We start from the raw sequence: 26,062 nt of genomic DNA, 5'->3' as shown, positions 1-26,062 counted from the left end.
ACGCCTCACTGTGCCAGGCTGTTCAGGCGCCGTGTCCGTTCTCTTCTGGAATGTTCCTGTTCTCTTTCCTGTCATATGATCTCTGTGTCAGGTCAGTGGCAACATACTTGTACAAAGGACTGTGCCCCAGTTATGTGAAACAGACCACGGGGGATAGAATATTCGATATGTAGAATCTCGCTTTACAGATTTGTTTTTTCCAGCACCAGATCTTTCTGTACGTTAACAGATGTCCATATTAGTGTTTTGCCATTCACAAGGAAGTGCGGCGGCATTAATTCTAGAAACCAATCACGTGGAGCCGGATATTTTGTCTTTTTGGTGGAGAAAAGGGAACGAGGTAGGAGGTGTTTGGAGGTAGGGAACTTGTACTGGCTGATTCCCCTCTCTGGAGGGTCCCCTTGTCACCCATGGCGGTCGGGGGGCAGGCAGCCTGTGCGTATCACCTCCATGCCTTGCACAGCTCTTCTCAGCTGACACCATCTGACAAAGACCTAAACTTCCCTTCTCGCGTGTCCACCTGTTCACCTGAGAGAACGCGCCGTGTCTAAACAGGCCTGTTCCCTCAGGTCTTGATTCCTGGCTGACAGCTTTAAGGAATGGTCTCTGAGAACACACTACTTTTAAGAGCTCTGAAGCAAAGCTCACTGGTCCACAGGGTGATGAAGCCCTTGACCTTGGTCTCATTAGCTCCATCCTTTTACCTACGGAGTCACCACCACCGACATCATAACACTCGAGAGCACAGCTCATTATGGCACACGGAGCAGCACATCTGTATTTACTTGGTCTGAGAGTAGCTCTGAGAGGAAGCCCGGCTTTCTCTATTGATTAGCTCCTGCAAATAAGAACAACAATGAACACCTACTTCTGAGTCAATTCAAGGTGGAAGGATTTGTGATGAGACCATAAGCTTCCAATCACGTTTGGGAATAAAAAGAGGAATAGGAATTCCAAATGGGACTTTTTTTTTTTTTTTTTAAATAATGAGTGCAGGAGAGACAGACAGGAGGTGGGGGGAAAAAGCCCATCACACACCTTTTGTATCCAAGGAGGCAAGCTAGGTAATATGATTCTTGCCTTAATATCAAACTTCAGTAAACCCACCTCCTCTTCTCTGGCATAGCTGTTGGCTATTATGCAAGCCGGAAATGTACATGGCAGGAAGAGCCAAAGAACAGAGAAACCGAATTGGGGGGGAGAAAGGGGGGGAGCTGCTAAATTAAGCAAGGGTAAAGCCAGGGGAAGAAAGGATGAGAGAAACAGGCAGGGAGCAGGGAAGAGCCGTTCGCGTTTATTCTCCATCGCGAAAGCAAGGGGGCCTGCTGTGAGACACTTGGCACGAGGAAGGGACGGGGTCGCCTGGAGTCAGGCTCGCTTTTGTGAAGTGTTAATTAAGAAAACAAATAACTTCTCATTTTTTAATTTGCCAACAACGAAACCAAAAAATATGAGCCCTGCTCTTGAGGAGGCTCGATCAATTTAAGGAAATACCCCAAGGAACTGGGGTTGGAGGCCCTGAGTGATCCGGTCCTAAGAAAAAGGACAAGTTGAAAAGCAATACTTTGTGTCCGCACGTCTGTTGTCTGACCGATCCGTGTGCACATGGACATCACGCTCCTCAGAGGCACCATGCATTGCTGTTCAACGGAATCACGCACCAAGCCAGATTTTAATAACCTAGGTCTGCACCCAGACACCTGCTTTGGAACGATGTCCAGCGCCACGGTTCAATTCTGGGTTTTTTGTTTTTGTTTTTTTTTCTGTTTCCTACCAGTGATTTTAGGACTGCTGGGGCTTACCAGAGAAGAGCAGCCCCGGGCACGTCTGAAGGAGGCACCTATGCTGAGCACATTGCAAGAAACCGCCTTCGGTGCACGAAGGAACTCCTGGTCCACCCGAGTTCACAGGGTTTGAGTCTGTCTTGTTCCCCCAGCTTTTAATACCCTCTCCTCACAAATTTTCAAAGACCCCCATTACTCTCCTTCATCAAAACCCTCTCCATTCTGGGTCCAATACAACCTCCTCGGACTAGCTCTGCAAAAGCAAAATGTTGATCATTGTTGAAACGGGGTAATGGCTCACGGGGGTTCATTTACTTCATTCTGTCTATTTGGGAGAAATCTCTATTGTCTGACATGTTCCAGAACAAAAGGTTGTGGGGAGGGAGATAAGCCTTATAACCCAGGTCATCTAATGGCTCTCTTGTTCCAGGGACTCACTCCATCCTACCTATTCTCTCTTCCAGGAGGGTTCCCCACTTCATCCTTGCTTACCAGGATTCTGCTGGACCATCAAGGAAGCCTCCAGAATCACCTGCTTTATGAGGCTGACCCTGATGCTCGCGTCTGGTTATAATCCCCCCCCCCCACTGTCTCTTTATGGTGCCTACTCTTACAGCTATGCTTTGATAGTCATCCACGTATCTCATTTCTTTAACAGATTGCAGAGAATCAAGAGTACGTCTCATTCATCTTGGCGTTTCTCTCAGTGTATTCTATATGTCGAACACTCAATACGTGTTTGTTCAATGACAGACAAATCACGCGCATAAGAACAACTTATCAAGGAAACAGTGACACCTTTTGGACCGTCTAAACCTGACGCAAGGAAAGAAAAGCCTCCTCTGGTACCTTCTTCATGGTTCTGATGCAGGATGACTTCTGGCTGTGTGTGTATAGAGTTTCCAGGATGGAAGAACGGTGAAAAAAGAATCCGAGGTTTTCTCTGCTTCAGAATATGCTGAAGGAGTTCATAGAGCACATCACCTGGAAAGAAAAAGGAAAGAGAACTACAGCAATGGGAATATTCGACTCTAGGGGCGGCACTGGACTAAGGACGTAATGGCGAGCCAGGTATGTATGCCACCTGCCCCCATAGAGCAAACAGGGAAAACTCAGAGGGTTGGAGCCACATGACCGTTGTTTCAGTGGACTTTTTACGTTGTGCAAGTAATATACGAAAAAGTTTAAAAAGTGCCGAAAACCAGAAAGAAAACAAAAATCACCTATAATCCTACCACTAAGAGGAAGAAGTCCTATCCCTACTATCTATGGTTTTATCAGGCTTGTGCTAGCTTCGTATCTCTCTTTTACCCTCCACATTATTGAACTGCTCCACTAGCTACAAAATGAGAGCCCATTACAGGGATGCACCAGACTTAATGGACATTTCAACGATTCCAATTTATTGCTATTATTCTTGTGAAAGATATTCTGTTCATATCCCTCTTTGCTTGCATTTCAGATTAACCAAAGAAGGATTATGAAGTCATTAAGTATGAAAATTTTTAATGTTCCACTGGCAATTCATAGATTCTTCATAGAGACCTTCCAATGGAAAAAAATTGCCTTTCGAACCCACTCTAATCCCAGGTAGGAAGAGAATGAGGATGAAAAAAAATGCACAAGTCTGGTGAGAGGTGCTAACTATTGAAGGTACCCTCTAAAGAACTCTGGCACATTCTGGAATGCTTACCTCCTTTAAAAATACACACAGGCACTGCTTCAAGGCTCTACAGTCTCTAGAAAATCACCTCTAGATGTCAGTGCCTTGCGGAGGATGGTGGGGGCTGGTCTGAGCGAGGGCCCTCTGTTCTGATATATTCGGTAAAGTGTCCACTGAGTAGTTAATTAGCAAACAAACAAATAAACAAAAAACCAAACCAAAACAAAACAAACCCCAAAACAAAAAAAAAAAAACACCAAAAAAACCAAAACCACAAAAAAGCCCCCCAAAACCTGTCATGGTCTTGTTCCACCCCTTCGGCTTAGATCCAAGTTCAAAAATGCAGGTGGGTGCTCAAAACCCCTTCGGGGTGGGTGATTAATCTTTAAAATACACAGGCTTCTGACTGTCCCCCTACGCCCTTCCACATACAGATATGCAGTCAACCATTGTACCAAACAATGGGCTTTTGTCTCTAATTTTAGCCATTTTTAACAGATACTTTAATTAACAACTTAATTTAACTGCATATTTTGGGCTATTGCTAAATTATTTTTTTTTCTTTTAAATTCTTCTGAACCTGAGAAACGCTCCGTATTAATTTCTTTCTTTCTGCAAGCCATTTGTACCAAATAAAGTTCGAGGATATTCTGTTCTAAGTGATTCATGAGGTGCCTTTGTGTCTTTGTTTTGACTTTGTTCCTTCCTCTACCTTTGAGTTTGGGTGGTTATTAATATTATGTAGGGACACTATTTACTATTAGGATTCAATAAAGCAAAAGACTTTAAAGAGTTGAAGACAAGCGTGTCATTTGGGCATTTCCTGATAATGACACGGGCGAGAGGACGCAGAGGTGTTCTGCACCAGCCTTGGAAGAAGGTTCTGTGGAAGGCAGAAGCAGGGCACACACGGGTGCGCTTTTTGAGCTGGGAAAGCTTGGAGCACATCTAATCTGAACCGAGTAGTCATGGTAATGTCGTCTCTGATGAGAGGAGGATACAGAGCCTGAAATACAGTCCTATTTTAATGATTCATATTTTAATCGCTTACAAAAATAAGTCCCTAATCAACACTTTGTTTCTTTTGGTGTAGTGTAATGTCTTCCTGAACTTTCCTTAATTTCCATGGCCTCACACCCGCTGGGTTTTATCCTGTGGGTTTGAGCAATGCTTTATTTCGGTAGTACGCAGAAAGAGAAAACGCAACACTGAAAAATGTGTTCCTGATGATTAGTATTACTAAAAAAAATGGCCAGTAATTAGTGTATCCATTTTGGAAGAGGAGGCCAGGAAATATAAATTTAGTGTCTGTGAGGGTGTTCAACTTTGCTCGTTCAGAGAGGCAGGCTGACGCGGCGGGGAAGGCACACACACTTGCAGATGCCAGCTCCTCTGTACCCCATGACCTTGAACAAGTCCCTGAACTTCCCTGAGAAATGCAAATGACATCTCCCTTCCCAGTCTGCTGTGAGGGTTCGGCCAGGGCGGTGTGGCCAAGCACCCACAGCAGGTGTGCGTGCTGCACATGTTACATGCCGACCTCTCATCAGAGGTCGCTCCTGGGGCTCCAGAGGCTGTTTTTGTGACCACCGCTATGCCCGCCACCACCACTGTTCTTACTGATATTATTACAGTGGTGTAGGACAGACCTGTAGCCCCTTAAGGCAGTCTCTCAAGGAGAACAAAGGAGGAGTGTCTGGGTCATGCCCATTGTTCTGCTCCCCCTGCAGAAAGGGCAAAGGTTAACTGAGGCCATTCACCCACCTTGGCTTCTCCAGACCCCTCCCGCTGAGAGCCTCCCCCCCCCCCCCCCGCCCCCGCCCCTTCCCCCCCCCTCCCCCCGGGGTGGGCAGGCCCACAGAAGGGCTGACAGGCCCTCCACCCCAGACTCTCCCAGCCTTCTGTGCTGGCTCTCTTCTGCCTCTCATCCCAAAGCTGGCAAAGGCAGCCAGGCAGAGAAGGTTCCTGTCTCAGTGTGCAAGAGAAAGCAGGGGAGGGGTGAATCAAGGGCAACTCTGCCAGTTCCTTACCTACACCACACGCCCGTGATGAGAACTAGTGAGATAACATTCATAAGGGCCACTTGGGATGGTTGGCTAATGGGCGTGAGCACGGGCCAAAGGTCCCACGTTCCAAGCCAGGAAAAAACTGAATTCGAACCCTGTCGAGGAAGGCCATAGATGGATCAGTCCATTCACAGACATGTTTCCTCAGCAACCAGGGGCTCAGTCGGGGAATGTGGCTGGCTCAGCACAAATGCATCAGTACTATGGGGGAGAAACCAACTTACGGTGCATAGCCTGGGTACATGTGGTTGGCAGCCCGATAATAGCTTGGAATCTTAGAAAGGATTCTAGAGGTTACTTAGATCGACTCGAACTTGTGTTCAGCAGAAGTCCCCTGCCTCCCCTTCCCCTGCCAAGAAGTAACTTTGGCTGAGCACTTCCAGGGATGGGCGGCCGGCCACAAACATAAGCAAACCATTTTTGGACAGCTCTAGTTGATAGAAAGTTCTTCTGTTGAGTTGGAACCTGGCCTCCCCTGCAAACTCATGTACCTCAGTTCCTAGTTTTGGCTCTGGAACAACAACAGAACATGTGTCTCGTCTACAACAGTTTTCTAAATAAATAAGGACGGGCCCCCCCATCCTCTCCCATCTCTCCTGCCTCCTATTTCCTCCAACACCCAGCCTGTTCTCCTGCTACACTATAAAAATGTTCATATATACACAGAAGATCACATCTAAAAAGTAGTATTAGCAAGAAGATCTCTGGAATAAAAAAAGAGATCTGAAAATAAGTTATATTTATTTGTCTGCTGAATATAAAGAGCACGAGCCATAGCACTGTATATCTAACTTCACTAATGACCGCTGGCTTGAATTCAAAAGGGACTTGTCAAAAAATTCTTGGCCCATTTCATTCGTGATAAATTTTCTCTGTGTTCCCAGAAAAGCAATACCTAGGGCTAACTGTAAAAGGCGCTTCTATGGTACGAAGCAATGGCACCAAGCCTCCTGTCTAAGGGACAAGAGCTATTGTTGGTTTCTCTATACACCTTCACGCGCACATACATGGGTCACGTTTACACAGGTGCGTACCAACGTGGAGCTGCTGTGAAGCTAGTGGGGTGCAGGGCTTTCACCCGCATGGGCTCCTGGGAGGAACCCTAAAACTATTAGTGCCCCCAAATTAGAAGCTTCAGGCCCCATAAAACCTAGAGATTCCCCTGGGTGCATGAGCACACATGACACGTGTTGTCCGTGCTTGTAGGCACAGGCACAGGGATGCACGTACACACACACAACACAGAAACCCACAGACTAAACACACATGCAATTCTGTAGTGGTGATTGTGATGTGAAAAGTCAGGCATCCACTCAGAGAATATGAAATTCTATTATTTTATTTGTAATTTGTTTCCAACGGATAGGAGAGTGAACAAACCTGCCACAAGTTGCCTTCTCAATGTTCCTAGGGTCTGAAGACTGAGAACGGACAGATGCTGTTCGGGGGGTTAAGGTTTCTTTCCCTTTGAGGGAAGAGCCTGGGCTCTGGGGCAAGAGGTCCCAGGTCCCCCTGGGTCCTCTATATGTCAGCTGCATGCCCTCAGGCAAATATTCTTTCTCTGTGAGGCTTAACTCCAGGCTTAGTGAAACACTCTTTTGTCTCAGATGAGAATAATGCCTCAGACTTGGCAGGGCTAATATGAAGATCAGCTGAGATGATAAGAACAAGCAACAGTCCCACGTCTGCGATAATGTGGGCTCACTAGATGGCACCCCTTGTGATCTGGTAATTATTCACAGACGTGTCTCAAAAAATCTGGAAACCATTTGCTTTGCTTCAACACTTTTGTATTTAAAGCGCCTATACAAGTTTCATGAAGTCACATTCATATGTATTGAAGATGTGTTTTCCCACTTGACATCATTTCACATAGACTTTTCTAGTTCAGTCTCTCTCTCTCTCCTAGTTCACAGTTGTATCTTCAACCTCTTTCTATGGGATTCTTCCCTTTAGCATTTAAGCAGTGTCCAGTTTCTCCTGTTTTCTACACATACACACACCCATTGTCCCCATCTTTCCCTCCAGGTACTGCTCCTGGTTCTCTGGTCCCAGCATGGCCAAGCTTGGCTGAGGAGCTGTCCAACTCTGCTCTTGCCATTTCCCTCCCCTTCTACTGCTCACCTCCTCGTGGTCAAACCAGAGGGCAATGGTTGGTACTTGGGGACTCTGCCTTTCAGCAACATTCATCAGCAGCGCTCACTATCTGCCTCCTCCTAGAACATTTCACGGCTTCGGACGTTCCTACCTCTCCCGGTTTTCTTTCCACCTGCTCCAACCCTGCAACAGTAAGGCTCCCCAGGCTCTCACTAGTCTTTCTCCCCAGTAATCTTATCTACTCCCATGCCCCTCATCAGCCCATCGGTGCTAAATCTACTCCAGCCAGGCATTTCTTCTCAACTCCAGAACCTTCGGTTATTTCCTAGATACTTCCCTCTTGCATGACATGATACCACACATTTAATGTGTGGAATGTAAAAGTCTTTACAACCCACATGCTGTTTCCTGGTACAGTGAATGCCCATTTGCTCAGGCCAGAAACCCAGGAGTTCCTCTCTTTCTCTCATCCAACATCTAATTAGTCACCAAGGCTTTCAGACCCTGACTTCTAAATACTCCTGGAGTCATCTCCTCCTCCCTGCTTATCCGATCTTCCTTCAGGGCACCACCATTATTCCTGAATGCCAGCCAAGCCAACTGCCCACATCCACTCTTCACCTTTGCACTTTGTCATGCCAATCTCTGCTTAAAACGCTGAATGGGGGAGGGGGGCGCCTGGGCGACTCAGCTGTTAAGCGTCTGCCTTCGGCTCAGGTCATGATCCCAGGGTCCTGGGATCGAGCCCCGCATCGGGCTCCCTGCTTGGCGGGAAGCCTGCTTCTCCCTCTCCCATTCCCCTTGCTTGTGTTCCCTCTCTCGCTGGCTGTCTCTGTCAAATATATAAATAAAATCTTAAACAAAAACAGAAACAAAAACGCTGAATGGCTTCTACCTGTCTTTAAAATAACCTTTAGGGTCCTGAACATGATCTGCAAGGCCCTGCAGAACCTATTGAAGAAATAATAAGTGGCTCGGTGAATCGTTGCAAAGCCACAGGATATTCCTTTATATTTACATTCTCTAAGTCTGTTGAGCAAATCCCAGGCGGTGAGTGGCCTGGGCATTTACAGTTTTTATAATTATAAACAGGACTGCTAAGGGCATCTTTTCCTCCCCACCACTGGACTGCGTCCTTGGGATATCTTCTTCAGATGGTATTATCAGTGGAAGAGCCTGATCACTTTTAAGGTTCTTATGCCTTCCCTGTTCTGCAAAAGGCTGGGACCCACGCACAGTGTCATCTACAGGCCTACCCAGAGCCCCTCTCCTGGGGTTTCACAACGTTTAACTTCTCGAGTTCAGTAGTCTGAATGCAGAATTTTAACATTCCTAAAATTTGCATTTTTCAGGTGATGATTTACTATGTACATATCCTCATGTGAAGATTATCTGAAGTAACACTTTCTTAAATTTGCAAACTGTTCTCTTTCCTCTCTCTCTCTCTTCTGTTTTTATTCAGAGATTTTAGTTTCCTTTTGACCAATTCGTTAAAAAAAAAAAAAGTGCAAGGGTGGAAGAGACACGTTTCAGATTTGTCATCAAATTCTCTCTGCTGGGTCCTTCCTGCCTGTGGTAGATGTTCAGGATAAAGTCCAAAGCCTCGGGTCATTCAGTTTCAGTGTAACTTCAGTGAGAATGCCAAGGCGGGCACTGGCCCAGGGAGGTCCCACTGGTGCCCATGACAGGCCCCTCCCATCAAGGGACTGCTTGGTTTTCCAATACTGTTCGACCTTATTTTCTGAAAATTCCATTCAATCCATTTTTGCAGGCTGATTAAATGACAGGCCTTTTTATTAAATACAGAGTGCCTCTGTAACCATAAACATAAGCTAGTCTTTCACTTAGGAACAAGTACTTGGGATTTAGCTTGATCTCTGTGTCTTAGGCACAGAGATCCTGAGAAAAAGGGAGCCGGTTGTGGGAAAATCTGAATATCGTCTTTAAGACAAGACAAACTCAGTTAGGAAAGAGATACCGTTAAGAAAACCGCCATTAGCTGGATGCAGAACATAAAGAGATATTACAGATGAACAAAAAAATAAGCTTCTGTGAAAATACAAATATTGTAAAATAAGTAGGTGCTTTATTAAAGGAAGTGTTGTATGTTTTACATGTTATAATATCACGCCATACGGCAGAGGGATCGGTCATCACCACCATTTCACAAATGGGAAAAGCGAAGTGCTAAGAAATTAAATGACCTTTCTGTAATTAACCCATCTAAGCATTTCTCTGATGTCTGTACACTTTTTTTTTTCTCTGTTCACAGAAAGACAAGAAAGAGCCAACTCTGGTGTCCCAATCAAGGGTCATGCCTACTGCAACTCCCACACTTCAGGACTATAATTCCCCTCTGTGACCCATCCCCTCAGATTCTGCGACTTGATTCTAAAATAGCCAGTTGACCCAGCCACTCAACCCAGCAAATGCACCTACCGTTGCTTAATAGAAATGAATAAGCAAGTTGGTCCAAGGAGGAACTTTCTGAAGATAAAGATCAGCATTTTTCATTTAACCTTGGAAGGGAATTTTACTATATTTGAAGGTCATAAGCAAAGCATATTTCCAAAAACAAAGGTTTTGGTGTGTTGGAGAGAGAAGAAGTAATTCACAACATCACATTCTGGTATGTTAAATGACTGATTTACTTAGTAAACCCATCATACATTTTTTGCTGCATTGAACTGAAGGAACTTTGAAACTAGGCTTTTATTTTCCATTTTTTAGCATCAACAGAGAGTCTAACATGAATTAAACTGAAGACAACTTGTGGTTTTTGTTGCTGTTGTTCGTATAAAAAACGCATACATAAATCCATCCCACCTTGATGTCTTACAATGACTGACTCTAAACAAGAGTGAGTATCAACGCTAACTTGTCTGTTCCTTCTTATCCACGTGTTTTCTCAAGTCTCAGAGTGGTCAAATAATCAAACACCCCTTTGACTTTAAATCATCCCAGACTATTTAAGGCAGCAACTGTCTAGTAGCTCCAAGAGTAGGTAAAATTATCCTGTACAGGTACAATTTTATAAAGTTACAGTTCCTTTACACTTACTCTTTAGCTTTGCAAATGTTATAAATGCACTATCTTATATCCTCTAACTGGGAGGATATTCCGAAGAAAATATCCCATTTATCTTCGGCCTTAAAATCTTCCGTTTGGAGATAATATAATTACGTAAAGCACATCGTGCATGTTCCCTGCTCTATTCTAGTAGTTAAAAATGGACAAGTCTTGTTCTGGAAATGGACGAGATAAGTGCAGTTTGTCAAATTGGCCAAAGAATGTGGAGTTCAGAGAGGCTACCATATTTGGACTTAAGACACATTAACATTTCAGGTAATTATAATTCACTGGGTCCCGTTCCCGCCTCTCTACATTTGAAGTGAGTTGTGTTGAGCAGAATGTTATTTCCATATACAGAGAGCATAGTTCTGGGTGAGGCCAGGCAGGAAGCAAGGCCGGGAGGAAGCTATAAACATCCATTCGTGGTGACGGGGCAACCAGATACTTTTGTTTTATTCCAGCAGCCCCGTGACTACTGCGAAGCTGCTGCTGATTCATCTTCGGCAGCCAAAAAGATTCAAAGACAGACAGAAAAAAATTGGGTAAAGTATGAGTTTTACAAGGCATAGAGGTTGAAGGGGACCAGAGTATTTACTCATTGCCTATGGGGTAGGAGGTTCATGCTGAACACTGTTTCATGCTTGAAGTAGAGCTGAACTGTTAAGGGTGGAAAGGAGCTCAGGATCCACATGGTAAAAATCCCATTTTATGGAGGAGGAAAATAGGGGCCAATGAAGTACTGTGACCTGCGGAGGAGTCATGCAGAGAATCCGGGCCTTGGGAGAGCTACTACGTCAAATGCTAACCCAGAATGCCCATGTCAGGAGAAACACTGGCAAATGTGACATTTGAGAGCTAAGGAAGATTTTCTATCCATACCTTGTATCGACCTAAGGAGAAGGCCGGCAGGTAGATCGTGCCTTCATTACCCTGCTACGTGGGTGGGGTAGCACGTAGTTCTACCGACCTTTTTCCTAATGAGAATGTCTTCCTAACGCCTTCTTAGCTCTGTTTCCAAACCCTCTGACAACACCCCTCTGTTTTGTGGCAAGTTTTCTTGCAGCCCCTACTAGCAGGTAGCACTTTGAAATTCTGGCCACGGCTTTCTGGTTGATGCCTTAATTAAATCACCCACAGGATACATTTCTCTTTATTGCCAGCTCAATGTAAGGGGGATAATGCTCCCATCTACTGTTGCTAGCTCTGGCCTGGCTCCGGCCTCAGAATTCCAGCTGCAGAATAGGACACGTCTTTTGGGATGTGGTGGTGTCACTTGGCCAAAATGAGTCTTAGTGCGTCCTATACACGAGCTCCTCATCTCGGCTCACCATTCTGGGCCTGAAGTACTATGATTTTACTCTCATTGATCACGTTCTGGATTTCAATGTCTCCAATGAGGACTGTAGCAAGAACATTCTAACGAGGTCTCCTGTTTTTAGGGACCCTATGAGTCCACCCTCTGGCACCGATGACCAAGGTCTGCTCCAAAGGGAGAGCTCCAATTCTGTTCTTCTCCTGATCAAAACCTGTCAGTGGTTGCCCACTACCTGCAAAATAAAATCCAAACTTCCTAACCTGGGCTTTAAGGGACTCACGTGTTGGGTCACAAGTCAATCAATATTTGTTGAGTGCCAACTGGATGCCATGCTGGAGACAAGTCAGCCTAACAAGACATAGCCCCTTGCCCAAAGGAGCTTCCTATCACATATAACATGGTGTGTGTGTGTGTGTGTGTGTGTGTGTGTGTGTGTGTAGCCACGTCAGAATTAGGGTATGCTCTGTGATAAAAGAGGAACAGCATCTAGCCCGGAACAGCATCTAGCCCAGGCTGAGGTGGGAAGAGGTGGAGGAGAGGAAGGCAGGGCAAAGTTAGGGAAGCAGGGATGGGACTCAGGGAAAGCTTTCCTGAAAAAGGTCAGTAGACCTTCAAATATGAAAAGGCAGTCAGACAAGTCGGGCAGGGGTGATGGGTGAGGATGGACAGGGTTTCAAACAGAGGATCGAATTTGCATGGCCTTATCTGGGAACTCCATCTCCACACCAATTGATCTACAGTTCCTCTTTAGCACCTTTCCTTCCTCCGCCTTGGTTGCCTTTCCAAGCTTTCAAAATCTGGCTCCATGACCATACCCTGGAGCTTCTGTTTGACAATCCAGCCAGAAATCACCCCTGCTATCCCTGAACCTCCCTAGCCCATACTTCTGTACCTCGAGCATGGAGGGGCTCGGTAAATACTCACCGAACGAATTTCTACTGCCACTTAACGGGGGTCTAAGCACCTCATGACCAGCCCAGTGCACTGGCTTCATCTAGCCTCCCACCTCCTGCCTCTTCCCTTCATCAGATGGGCTATTTCACCATCATCCAAATGTACTAAGCTAATGTTGCTCCAGTGACCTGGAATGTTCTTCTCAGTTCCACATCCCATCCTTTGTGCCCCACACCAACTCTACTCCTTCTTTCATAAACCCCATCCTACCCTGTCCTCTCTCCTCTCCAGCTTCATTTTGCCTTTAGGTTCAATGCAATTGTCTCTCTCTAACAGGACCACGGGATCCTGTCCATCTTCCACATGGCCCATTCTGGCAGAGACCTGACAAAATGGCGAGGGATGACTGGGAAGCTGCTGCCTATCTTTGCTTCCAGCCTTGAGCAGAGAGAATCTGGTTTCTAAGTAAAGTGGACAGAGGTCACTAGGGAGAAAAATAAATCAGCAACAAAAAGGAGTACCTGAGATATGACAAGGGGGTTGCTTACAGACTCACAGAGGAAAGCCGGGCTAAGGGCTAAGTCAAATCCCACCAAAACACATCACTGTGTCTTCCCTTGTTTGCCTGACATGACTGGTTTTTCTGGAACACACTAAAAAGTTAAGAGCTCCTTTCCTCCAGAGAGGTGACTTTGCCCCTTTGAGTACACCTTTGTGCTTTCACGAGAACAGACAAGGTAAGTATTTTTGCATTAAGTTAAAAGGAACTATTTAGTTTCCTTTTAGGTTAGTTTCATTTACATATATGGTTGCTCTAGTTTTCTTATTCTGAGACTACAGAAAGTGTCAACGATTTGAGACAAAATGTTTCAGGTGTGTCTGGCTCCATTCTTTTGTAGAACCTTAAAAATGATCTGTTTTTCAAAGATAATAAATTTTCAAGTTTCAATAACATCTCTGCTTCTGGGGGAAACTTCCCTTTATCATTTCCTCATATAAACGGTCTGCTGCAATTGGGAAAAGCAGGGGAGATACTGTTCTATATCCTTATCTCACCCCCTGTGACGGTGATGTTTCCTCATGACGGTTAGTTTATTAACTTCTGGCAGGCCTCCAGGAGTAAATAAGGGTTGAACGTCGCTGGAACCATGCCAAGACCTTATGCAGGATCTTTGCCCTTTGTCAAGACAAAGAGAGTCTCTCCCGGACAAGTCACATTAAAATTGGCCACAATGAGACTCGAGAGAAGGATGGCCTGTTGGTATTTGAATTAACTGGCCCCTCAAGAGGCATAAACCCCAGACTGAAGGTCCCCTTTCACATATGGAGTTCCCAAATAACTATCTGCTAAATATCCATAATGTTTAAGAAATGAAATTAGAAAGTATAATTGAAGTCTTACCTAAGGTCAGCAACACACTCTGCAGGTACTAAAGCTCTTTACCGAATCGAATCTTCCCATGGAGTCTTAGGAGCCCTTATTTTGACAAAACTGCCTAGTTAGATGAACCCGAGAAGTTTTCCATGTGTACTTTTCAGGATCTCTATAAGCTACAAGATGCAATACTTCACAATTCAGTACTGCAAGGGGATCACCTGAAGCCCTCTGAGTTTATTTCTAAGCTTGCCTTAGCCCCTGGGATCTCCACCTCTTCCCCTCCTTACCTCCTGCTCCCTCAAGTCTCTTCTTCCCACTCCAGCTACCTTAGCAGGACTCATGCCCCTTCCTCTTCTGTCTTTGGTTTTCACTGAGCAGTTCACCACCTGTACTCACTCCTAAGCATCTTTCAAACATTTCAGAATCAGGAGCAAGGCAGAGTGAAAGAGCTGGAATGCATTTTCTTCTTGATTTCATGGCCACAGCGAGATCCCTTAAGCTCCAGTGTCTGTAGGTCCTAAGTGGGTTCCTTCTCCCAACCTTCAAAGTTTCCCCTTGACCTGGAAACTCTTCCTCTTTTCCCCTCAAACTGACTTATGTCAGCAAGATCTTTCCTCTCTTAAGCTTAGGTCATTGTCTTTGTGCTCCTGGTGGCCTACTGTGGGGATTTCTTGGGCATGATGACTGCTGGCAAAGACCAACCAACGGCTAACAGATTGTCCCAGCTGAGCACGTGTCAGGGGTCCAGACTCTCACCTGAATGAGGAGATCGATAGCGAAAGTCCTCTTTGGTCAGCAGCAGGAGAGCTTTGCCATTCATTTCAAACGTGTTGCTGTCAATTGGCCTTAAAGAAAACTCGTTTTCAGCCCACTTGAGCCACTGGGCTACGTCATCCCTGCTCCAGTAAACTGGCTGCAAGCCTGTTGGAGAGAGAGCGAGGCAGAAAGAGAGAGAGAGAAAGAGAAAAAAAGAAGGTCTTGTCAGTTAGACAGTTGGAATAAAGGGAAAAGCTTTCCGAATGGTTAATAAAATTGAGTCTCCGCGTCTGAAGAGCCCTTATGTTCAACTCTGAATGTCAAGTTAAAGCTCAAGATTTGTAAGTGCCAAAGTGTGGTATCCAATGAACTATTTACTTAGAGGCAAAATGAGAAGACAAATCCTTTCTTGTGTCTTCAGTGGACCCTAAGTCTTAGTGCCCTGCCCTTCCTTGCCCAGCTGCCTAGGCTGTCTTGATTCCAGGTATGCGCTAAAGCTGAGGCTCTTCAGTGGCCTGAAACGCCCAAGGGACTCAGAGTCATGGCAGATGTCAATGTGCTTTGGAGGGGACCTGAGAATCACAGCTGAGCCGATTGTCACCCACTGTCCTTTTGAAGTGAGAATGTTCCAGAGCTGGGCTTGACCTTCGAGAGCTGCCAAATAATGAAGTGTTCCCTGAAACTTCTTCCAGGAAGAACAATGCACTCAGCCTCTGGGAAACTATCAGGCTAGCCTCTGGGAATGAGAGGGCAAAGTAAGGATAAAAGGTCTTTTGCCTTTTTATTCTACTTTTTTGATGTTAGAACTTCCTGGCGGGGGTGGTACTTGGACTCTGCGTAGGACCAGAAGTGGGCCAAAGGGAGGGCTGCAGCTTAGGTTAAGAGGGTAGCTCAAGCTGGATCTTTCTGGATGCCTGACTGTGAGTCTATATTTTTATTTCATTTTGCTGTTATGGGAAATCTTTGATATTATCATTTAAGTGGTTTAGAACAGTGGTTCTCAAGGTGTGATCTGGGGATCACAAGAACTTTTCAGGGTGTCTACGAAGTCAAAACTGTTTTCCTAACAATATTAAGAGGTTATTGACCTTTTTTCACTCTCATTCATTCATGAGTATATAGTGGAATTTTCTAGAAGCTGCATATGTGATATTGCAGCAGATATGAGAACTCAGCCATCTTCTATGATGCCACATATTAAAGGGACTTGCAAAAATATAACACAAGGACACTTATCCCATTAACTTTTTTTTTTTTGTTTTGGAAGATATATTCATAAATATATACTTTTCCTAATATAAGCTTAGCTTACTATTTTTCAGTAAGTATTTTTTTAAATTCTCAGTTTTAATTCCAATATGGTAAATATAGATAGATATAATCCATATGAGTGAAGCTCTTTGGGGTCTTCGATAATTCTTAAGAGCTGAACGCAATCCTGAGACCAAAATGAGAATGGATGGGTTGCAAGAAGCTAGATGCTTCACAGAGCTTCATTCTCTAAAACTATATTGCAGGAAGTAATAGTTCAAGCATAATGGAACCAGGGTTTGCTACAAGGAGCTTCAGTAAGTTCCTCCAGTAAGTTACTTAAACTTGCTAAGGAGACTCGGGTGTGCTATAAAAGTGCGCTTCAGCTTCATCCTGGAAAGAGTCACCTCTTCATCCTTAAGCATCACAAAGAACTGTCTGGTCTACTTGGATGGGCTGCTTTTCCTCCCTAGTGGACCAGGGAATGAACAGCTCAATCCCTTGGAGAAGGTCCAGGGCCTCTGGGCATGACTACTGGCTCTGTTTTCCAGGTGGCTCCTTTGCAAAGTCTAGCTCTGAAGGATGGTAGCTGGCTTCCTTGAGCTCTGGGGAAGTCCTTTCTAAAGTAGGCTGTCGTGTGGGGCATCAGTAGGCTGGCCTAATCAGAGATGGGCATTTAAGAGTTCTTTTTCTTGTTTTGTATGTTCAATAATTTTACATGGAAAAAAAAAGTGGCATCACAAAATAAGGATGTGTAGTATGCTACTGCTCTACGATCTCGAGAATAAAACACAGCTAAAGTTTTGTTTCCGACTCTTACATGTGCCAAGAAGTAATGCCTATTAAAAACGGTCCTTGGGTACAGAAGGTGCCCCCACTCTTTCCAACGACCTTGAAAACACATATCTGGAATCCCAACGAAATGGGAGTGGTAGTAAGGATGGCTCTGCACTTCAAAATCTCCACTTTTGAACCGGTAAAAAACCTTAACATTTCCTTCCTATCGTCAGTGGTGTCACCTTCGCACAGGAACAGCACGGTGATTAGTGACTTGCTACTAGGCCCTTTCCCCTTCCTCTCCCTCACACGAACGGCGTGGGTACAACCAGATACTGGGGGCCAAGTGCGAGGTTCCGGTCAAGCTTGGCCTAGGAAGAAGCCGTGGTCGTAGGTGGACCACGAGAAGATGCTCAGGCAGAAACAGGAAAAACAACGGGGGAGCTTATTGGAGGTGTGAGTGCCGGAGCAAACACAGAACTGAGTCCCACTCGGCAGGGGCAATGAGAGTAAAACACAGAGGACTCACTGAACCGGAGGGAGGCGGGTGAGAAGGGGGTGGGGGACACAAGCAGTAATTTGAGGTTCTTTATATTCTATGGAAGAAAATACTCATGAGTAATCTTTTCCCTAAATACAAGAAGAGTCACACACTCCCAACAGCCCTGCTGGTGAAGGGCGACAGTTTCTCTTTTCACTTCCCATTAATGTCTCCCACAGCCCCGTCCCCAAAGCCAGGCGGAGCCACTGTGGAAACCCCCTCCCGGGGAACCAACAGGAGTGCTCTGGGCTCTGTGCAAAAGGGACCCATCGAGTCACGGGCAGTCCAGGGTATACCACGGTAATCCTAGCAGGTTTACCAAAGTGACCCCAGCAGACCAAGCTGCCCGCTTGAGGCCACCCAGGACAGAGACACTACTCTTCCCTTAGCATAAAGAGAAGGTAGACACATTCACCGAGCTTCTGGAAAGAGGCTTGAGAAACTACAGCACTCAAAGTCAAGTCCTACTGCTGTTTCCTCTTTAATTCACTAGAACGACTGAGGAAAAGGAAGCCCCCCTTCCTCGAACCTAACAGCCTTAAGGCCTGGGAGTTACAGCATCTAAATGGAATAGAGCCTTGGACCCAGAGGCAAGTCTGTCTAATTAGGACCATTTAATTTGCTTAATAGTCATTTATTAAGCATATCTATCATCCAGCACTCCTGTAAGCACTTTATAAATATAAGTTCATTTAACCGCATGCTCACAACAGTCCCATGAGATCAGGGAACTCGGGCTCGGTGCATCGAAGGGATTTGCCCAAGGTCATATGGCCAGGGTAACAAGAGGGGCTGAGATGCAAACCCAGGCAGGCCGGTTTCAGAGTCTGTGCTCTTATCCCTCATGCTATGCTTATGCACGCATTTCCCACCCAGAGTCAGAATTCAGATTGACTTTCAGCATCTATTAGGGATTCAGAAAAGACTGAGTGACCTGAATCCTCCCCATCCCAGACTTTGATCCTTGGAGGCTTTCTCAAGTTATCAACAGACTAAAAATACGGCAAAAAAATCTGTATATCCCTGGAGAAGTAGATTTATAAATGGGAAGCGGAGGGAGGTGTAGGTGGCCCTCTGCTTTGAACACATCCAGGAATAAAGTGCCGCCCTCACTGGCTACTCACTGCTCACGGGCTCTGGCCTTGACACTTGACGTGGCTCACAGCTGCTAGTGTAACAGAAGCCGCACGGGCAAGATGAGGGAGAAGGTATCACACAGAACCGCCTTTACAGTTATCTCCCGCGACTTTAACTCAGCAAAGCTGGATAATACAGATATTACTAATCATTAGTAAAAGGAAGAGAGAGACCATTGTTCTGCACCTCTGTTACACTACTCCCCGTGCACATCATAAACCCACGAGAGCCATACTAAGACCTGCATTTTTAATGTCAATTCATTTCAAAGCATATTGGAGAAGAATTTTATACAGAAGAAATGAACTGCTGTGATTAAGAAAAATTCCTAAGAATTCTACTGTGTTTTTTTTTTCCAAGTGGGTCAAGTGAAATTCATGGTGTCATACCCCTCAATGACACACCCAGGCCCTAAATTTCCTTCTAATATTTCTTCCATTCCATGGTCAAAGCAGCAGCCACTTTCATCAGTACATTCTTAGCCTGATTTCAAGCTTTCTGAGTTATGTTTGGATTAATGATGACAAGCGCACTAGGAGTCAGGAACCTGGATTTAACCCCCACAGCTCCCATTAGTTAACAGCTGATTTGGGGCAGTTTCTCTCTGGCTCAGTGGCTTCCTCTGTAAAATGAGGGGCTTAGAGTACGTGATCTCTATTCCTTTCTGGGTTTAACATAGTCAACATCCTCCCACTTCATCTGAATCCGAAAAATCAAAGAATACAAAGAGCCAGGACCTTTTTTCTACCGAACTACTCCCTGCTCACGATGATGACCCTGAGATTTTGTAACTTCCTGGATGATCTTCTGAGTCTCGGAAAACAGATTAAGTTATTTTAAGTAGAGTGCGGTGCTTAAGAGTGTTTTCGTCTATTCTGATTCTTGGAAAAGTTATAAACCGGCTAAAGCAATAATAAACACGACATTTTGACTAGGTGCTTTCACATAGATGACCTCACGTGATTCTCTCAAAAGCTCCGTGAAATCCATCATGTTCTCATTTCAGTTTAACAAGGAGGAAACGGGGGCTTGGAGTCACGAGATGATGGCACTGGTTTGAACGATACTCAGTTCAAGGTCTTTTGCTACAATATACATTCATCAAAACACCCTTTGTCCCAAACTCTCTGTGTAAATGGGATTTTGATGCAGATCCTGCGGCTTACAGGATAGCATTGTAAAAGAGAAGAAGACACCCCAGAGATGATCTAGGCCAACTCCCACCCATCTTTACTCATTAGGAAACTGAAGCCGGGACAAGTCAAGAGGCTGAACCACGATGAAGCTGGCCCAGGTTCCTTGTTTCCAGCCTCCCATGCGGTGTCATAACTTGACTCAATGACACAGAACACTTCTGCAACCCTTGACATGAATGAGGAAAGTTATCACTTCCTTGCTTAGTCATCCTGCCTTCAGATTAAATGTCCTAAACCGGTCCAAACAGAATCTCTCTGCTGCAGTTTTTAGACCCTCACCAACCCGCCCACCTCCTCCAGAGAGCAGAGTCAGCTCCCATCCCTAAACACAGTACCGGGGGCAGGACCAGAACCTTTCTTCCTCTGGACAATACACGTCTACTGATAACAGCAGCTAACAATCACCGGGCACTTAGACTGAATATTTTCTACAAAGATTCTTATTCTCATTTTATAGATGAGCAAAAACTGCGGCACACATAACCGGACATGGTGGCGCTAGGATTCAAACCCAGATGGTCTGGCTCCACAGTCCCAACTCTTAAAACGCTGCCACACTCCTTCTCAAGTACCTCATAGTAACAGCAAATCCTTACAAGAGCTTACTGTGTGCCAGGCACTGTTCCCAGTGCTCTCTGCACAGAACTCACGGAATCCCTAGAGCAATACTATATGACAGAAACAATCACTAGCTCAACGTACAAAGGAGAAAACTGGAACACAGGGATGTGAACTGACTCGGCCAAAGTCACACAGCCAGGAAACGGACAAGCCAGCTGGCTTGGCTCAAAGTCCATATTACTAACCACCTACCTCTCTGTCTAAGCTTACCCAGTGTTTTGGCAGGATATCAAATTAAAGTCCTGATTTAAAAAAGAGTGAGGGAACCGTTTCAGTGGTTGTGTGAATTTCCACAGTGGATATGCAGGCACTGAGCACCGGCATATTATTTCCCAGCTGTGTGACCTCAGACAAGTTACTCAACCTCTCTGTATCTCACTTGCCTCAACCGAAAAATGGGGACAATTTTCAACCCATGAGTAAGTATCACTGAAACTCGGATGATGTGCTCATCAGATGTGAAGAGGCCATAACTAGTATCTAATAAATATTAGCTACTCTTTCTACTGTTGTCATTTTTACTTGCCCTTCCTGGCACATACATAGCTGGTGTTTGGAACCCAACCATACGGATGCATGTCAATCAATATTAGATTTCATCTTGTTATTTTTTATCATCATTCCAGCGTGCTGCAGTCTCTCCAGACTGGGTTCTATTTCTAGTAACAACCATACTTTACAGCGTCATGTCATTTGCAGCTTTGATAAGCATCCTTCACCCTCAACGGGTTCCTGACAAAATGCTGATGAGGTGAGGGCTGGGATGGGAGCACTCCGGCGACCTACCAGCCACCTCCTTGCAGATGGGTGCTGATCAAGTTATTGGCACCTTTTGGGCACAAGTGTTCAAAGATCAACCCATGTAAATACTCTGGTAGTTGGATTACATTTTTCAAGCTCTGCCGAAAAGACACCCATCTAAAATTCAATGAAATGCTTTCTCCATGTCCATAAATATGTAACTACAGCCTTACTGAGGAGGCTAGAGGGAGAAGACAAGGAGCGGGTGCTTGGCTCTGAAGGGACAACTCGCTCCTAAGTGCTCACAACATGTATGTTTCAAAATCTGTCCTGAATTTCATCTGGAAGTCGGATCCCGCTCGCTGTTTTTAGTCTGTGCCTACACTCTCTTTTCCTTTTCGATTCTGAATGATCAGGTGAACAGTGGTTCACATTCTTTCTTTCGGTACCTCTTCCAGTTCCTACGACCCTCAGGGATCGCCGTAGTGGCCTGCAGTGAGCTCACCCTTGTAAGTTCTGCATTCTCCCATGTTGTTTGTCTGGGCCAAGAGCCTTGAATTTATTTAGAACCACTCAGATTCACTTTTACATCAATTCTCCCATCTTGGGCTTTAATTCCCTTATGTCAGTGTTTGCAATACTTGTTTCAGTCTGACAATCATCCTCCTTGATGCAAGAGAGAGAAGAAAGGGAGAAGTGGAATAGTTTGGTTTTCTCTTTGCCACTTGTCAATGTCACTCCATCCGCTCCAATCAGCGTGCTGATACTGTGCTTATTCTTTTCTTTTAAAGATTTATTTATTTGAGAGAGAGAGTGAGAGAGAATGGGGGGGAAGGGCAGAGGAAGAGAGAGAATCTCAAGTAGGCTCCCTGCTGAGCACAGAGCCCAATGTGGGGCTCAATCCCATGACCCTGAGATCATGACCTAAGCCAAAACCAAGAGTCGGATCCTTAATGGACTGAGCCACCCAGGAGCCCTGATACTGTCCTTATTCCTAAACCACCTACGACACTCACTGTTTCCTCAAGCAGCTTCCACAGTGAATTTTCAGCTCACTTAGTTATTAGCCTTCTAGGTCTAAATGTGGCTCTTGTACATTTTTCTTTTCATTAAGTTTTTCTTCCATCTACAATACACATCTTCTTAAAATTTGAGCTTATTAGGCTGGTACACACAAAAGAGCGGGCAGATAAACTGGCATGATCTTTCTAGCAAACAACTTGGTGGTAATTTAAGAGCCCTGTAAATGTTAACTTCTGAGAATCTACCTTAAAAAAGCAACTTAGGATTTAGAGAAATCGTTCATGCACAAAGATGTTCATTGCAGTGTTATTTTTACTTAAATAAAATAAAAAGGACTACTTAAGCAAACCATGGGCAATATCTCTGATAGAAAATTATGCAGCCCATCACAAAATATTTATAAAGAGTACCTATTCCTATGCAAGAACACCAATAGCATGTGCATGTATGTATGATAATCTCAAACAATGCACAGAAAAATATCGCCAGGAAACATAAAGATATTATTTTTTTTTAAGATTTTATTTATTTATTTGAGAGAGAGAGAGAGCAGAGCATGAGAGAGAACACGAGCAGGGGGGAAACGCAGAGTGAGACGGAGAAGCAGACTCCCCGCTGAGCAGGGAGCCCGACATGGGGCTCGATCCCAGGACCCTGGGGTCATGACCTGAGCCGAAGGCAGACGCTTAACCGACTGAGCCACCTAAGTGCCCCAGGAAACATAAAAATATTAGTAGCCAACTGTCACTCTGTGGAATTACAGGTGATGCTTACTGTCTCCTTTTTACTTTTTATTTCCCAATTCTTTATATTAAGCACACATTAATTTTATATTTTAAAAAAACCTATTTAAAATTTGAGTTCCCCGAGAATGTCTCCAATACAGCCTCATCAACTTCTTCAATTGCCTTCCTCCCCTCTTGTCCCAGTAAGTGCCCTGTGCAGCTCATATGTCAGAAGTTCATTTTCTTTTTCTTTCTCTTTTTTTCAAGATTGATTTATTTGAGAGAGAGCAGAGGGAGAGGCAGAGAGAGAATTTCAAGCAGACTCCCCACTGAGCATAGAGCCTGATGTGACATGATGTGAGATCACGACCTGAGCCGAAATCAAGAGTCAGACGCTTCGCCACTGAGCCACCCAGGCTCAGAACCAGAACCGACTGAGTCACATAGGCGCCCCCAGAAGTTCACTTTCAAAAGCACCCTGACTCTTCTGACTTGCATGTGAGCACTGCGGATCAGGAGACCACAGGTACTTCTCCTCTGAATGTCTGAAAACACATCTGATCATGTCTTGCATTTCCTTTTCCAACACTGGGATGATGTTTTCATTCTCACCAGAAGTTTCCATCATTTCTACTCTGCCAAACGATTCTTTGTTCGTCAGACCTGAGGCCAGATTCATAGCGCCCCTCATTGTTTCTTCCACCTTCTGAGAGATAAAACTGCTAATTGTTAGGTGCATCTGTTAAGAATTAAAACATGCATGCATGGAGCTGATGGGGATTGCTCAGTGCTTCTCACATCACGCTTGGCACGCAACGGCTCCCCAGTGACGGCAGACTGCACAAAGATCCCCAATCCACCTGTAGGCCAGCTCTGGAGCCTGCGACTGCCACCCCTCTCCCACCCGCCACCATTCTCATCAGGTCGGCGACGTCAGCTTTGTACAGTTCCTTGCTATCGCCATACGCTGCCACATCCGTGGCATCCCACAACTATTCTATGCGGGAGTTACGCCTGGCACAAGTGCACCTGCTGACAGAATGGAAGCTCAGAGACATAGAGGGACTTTCTCAAGGTCACAATGGGCGTAGGACCAGAAGTCCAGCCCCAGGGTTTCTGTATCAGTCCAGTGAACTTCGTCTGGGTCAAAAGATGTAATAATGGATATAAAAATCCCTTGCGCTCTGCAATGCACAGTAACAATGCAAGGGCATTAGGGATAATTAATCAAAACCTCAACTTCTCATGGCAGGTTTGATTTAGCTGTAGATCCAGAACTTCGAGCAGTGCCCAGAGGGCCCCCTCTGCCCTCTGCAAAGGCAGTTGTGGCAGGCAGGGTTTACCTTAGAATAAACCCTCCAAAGTAAAACCAAGAATCATCACAGCCCTCCAAGCTGCTTCCCAGAGCACTTTCCAGGAGCCTTTTCTGACTCCCCTCCCTCCCTGACGGCCAGTCCTCCAGGCTCCCAAACTGGTCTTGATCTTGGAGGTAATTCTGACAAGCCCGACATCCTCATTTCTCTGGGTCTGCCTTTCACCTTGGAGTTGCTATTTGACCAAAACTGCTTTCAGCACACAAATTCTGTCACTAGGGAATTAGAAGTTCCAAAACATTTACTATTTTTGTCCTCAAGGTTACCCTGTTTCTCAGCACTGAGTATTCGAGTAGAGGTTAGAAGGTTCTACTTAACGTCTTTTGGCCCAAATCCCAAGAGCAAGAATACTATACGTTCATGTTTAGATCCAAAGTCATATTTGATTCCCTTGAACATTTTTTCTCATAGACTTCATTTTGTGGAGTTTTTTTGGCTTTCACTCAGTTTTATCCACAAAAGAGGTTATCAGCAAACCTGTTGACGGCAAAACTGGCCCAGAGCCCCACTCATCCTCACAAACATGACTTAAGAGGCCTTCCCCTTTCTGCTTTTGGGCAGCAAGCCCAACATGGTGAGAGGCATGGAATATTTTGGATAAAAACTTGGGTTTTGGACTCAGTCCTACATTCAAATACTGGTCCTCCACCTAGTAGCTCAATGGTTTTGGGTAAGTTACATCTCTGAACCTGTTTCCCCAGAAGTGAAATGAGGCCAAGAACAGTATTCATCTCCTTGGACAAATCTGAGTATGAAACGAGATAATCCATATAAAGACTGGTCTGGTACACGGAAAGGGCTCAGTGCATGCTGGGGGGCTGGGTAGGACCGAGACTGGATAGATTAGCTGTACTTTGCCACACCACTCCAGGAGACTGAAGTATTTTCTGCAGCTCACCGGGGCTTCAGAAACTACAGCAAGGGTTCTCGCAGGCTGTGTGAAGGCTATGGCAGGAGCTGTGGGGCCAGCACAGAGCTTCAAGGAGGGGACCGGCATCATCAGTGTGCATCGCAGGTTGGGAAAATGGCTTGGGAAGAGATGTAGAGGAGGGACTGGAACAGATGAGAGACTGGAGAAGAAAGGTGAGATTAGGGGCCCACTTAGGTCCTGGACTAGGGTGAAGCAAGTGAAGCACTCACTTCAGGTGCAGAATTTAAGGCAGTCCCCCAAACTTAGTAAGTATGAAAAATAATAACATAGATTTTGGGGTAAATAATAATATTTGAATGCATTATTGAAAAAATCAGAATGAATGCAAAAAATCCACGATGAACAAAATATCAACATTTTAACTAAAGGTCTATTGAAAAGAGAGATGACTGAGTGGGTAGTGACAATGGAGAGGGGGCACAGATTAGAGCCATACTTCTTACGTTTCAGAGATAACGGACCCCTCTGAGAGTTCAGTGAGAGCTACAGACCCTCTTTCGAAATGCACAGGCACATGCACCCAAATATTTGCCCGCAATTTTGAAATTTATAGACTACCTCAAGTTTATCTAGGGACCCTTGGAGAATCGGGTTAGTATTTTTCAGCCTCGCGTGTGCAAACGGGCCTGACGATAGGTACTGGCAATTCAGGTAAGAACCAATTTAGGTGTGAGAAGAGAAACACACATACATCGCTCCTGATATCTTGGGGAGGAAAGAG

At 45.1% G+C, this 26,062-nt stretch overlaps 1 protein-coding gene across 2 annotated transcripts in view; it reads right to left on the bottom strand.

Moving 5' to 3' along the window:
* The window catches only part of ETV6 (ETS variant transcription factor 6), a 235,444-nt gene that overhangs the window by 35,012 nt on the left and 174,370 nt on the right, over positions 1–26,062 (bottom strand). For both annotated transcript variants that reach the window (XM_026502411.4, XM_026502412.4), the window contains exons 3-4: positions 15,026–15,190; positions 2,634–2,768 (exon numbers count right to left, since the gene is read on the bottom strand). In XM_026502411.4, coding sequence (XP_026358196.1) covers positions 2,634–2,768; positions 15,026–15,190 — 300 coding nt within the window. The remainder of the gene's footprint in view (positions 1–2,633; positions 2,769–15,025; positions 15,191–26,062) is intronic.

The sequence above is a fragment of the Ursus arctos genome, unplaced genomic scaffold, assembly GCF_023065955.2.
Source record: "Ursus arctos isolate Adak ecotype North America unplaced genomic scaffold, UrsArc2.0 scaffold_26, whole genome shotgun sequence".
Classification (NCBI taxonomy): Eukaryota; Metazoa; Chordata; class Mammalia; order Carnivora; family Ursidae; genus Ursus; species Ursus arctos.
The sequence above is the reverse complement of the archived record's forward strand: the minus strand, read 5'-3'. Positions and strand labels throughout refer to the sequence as shown.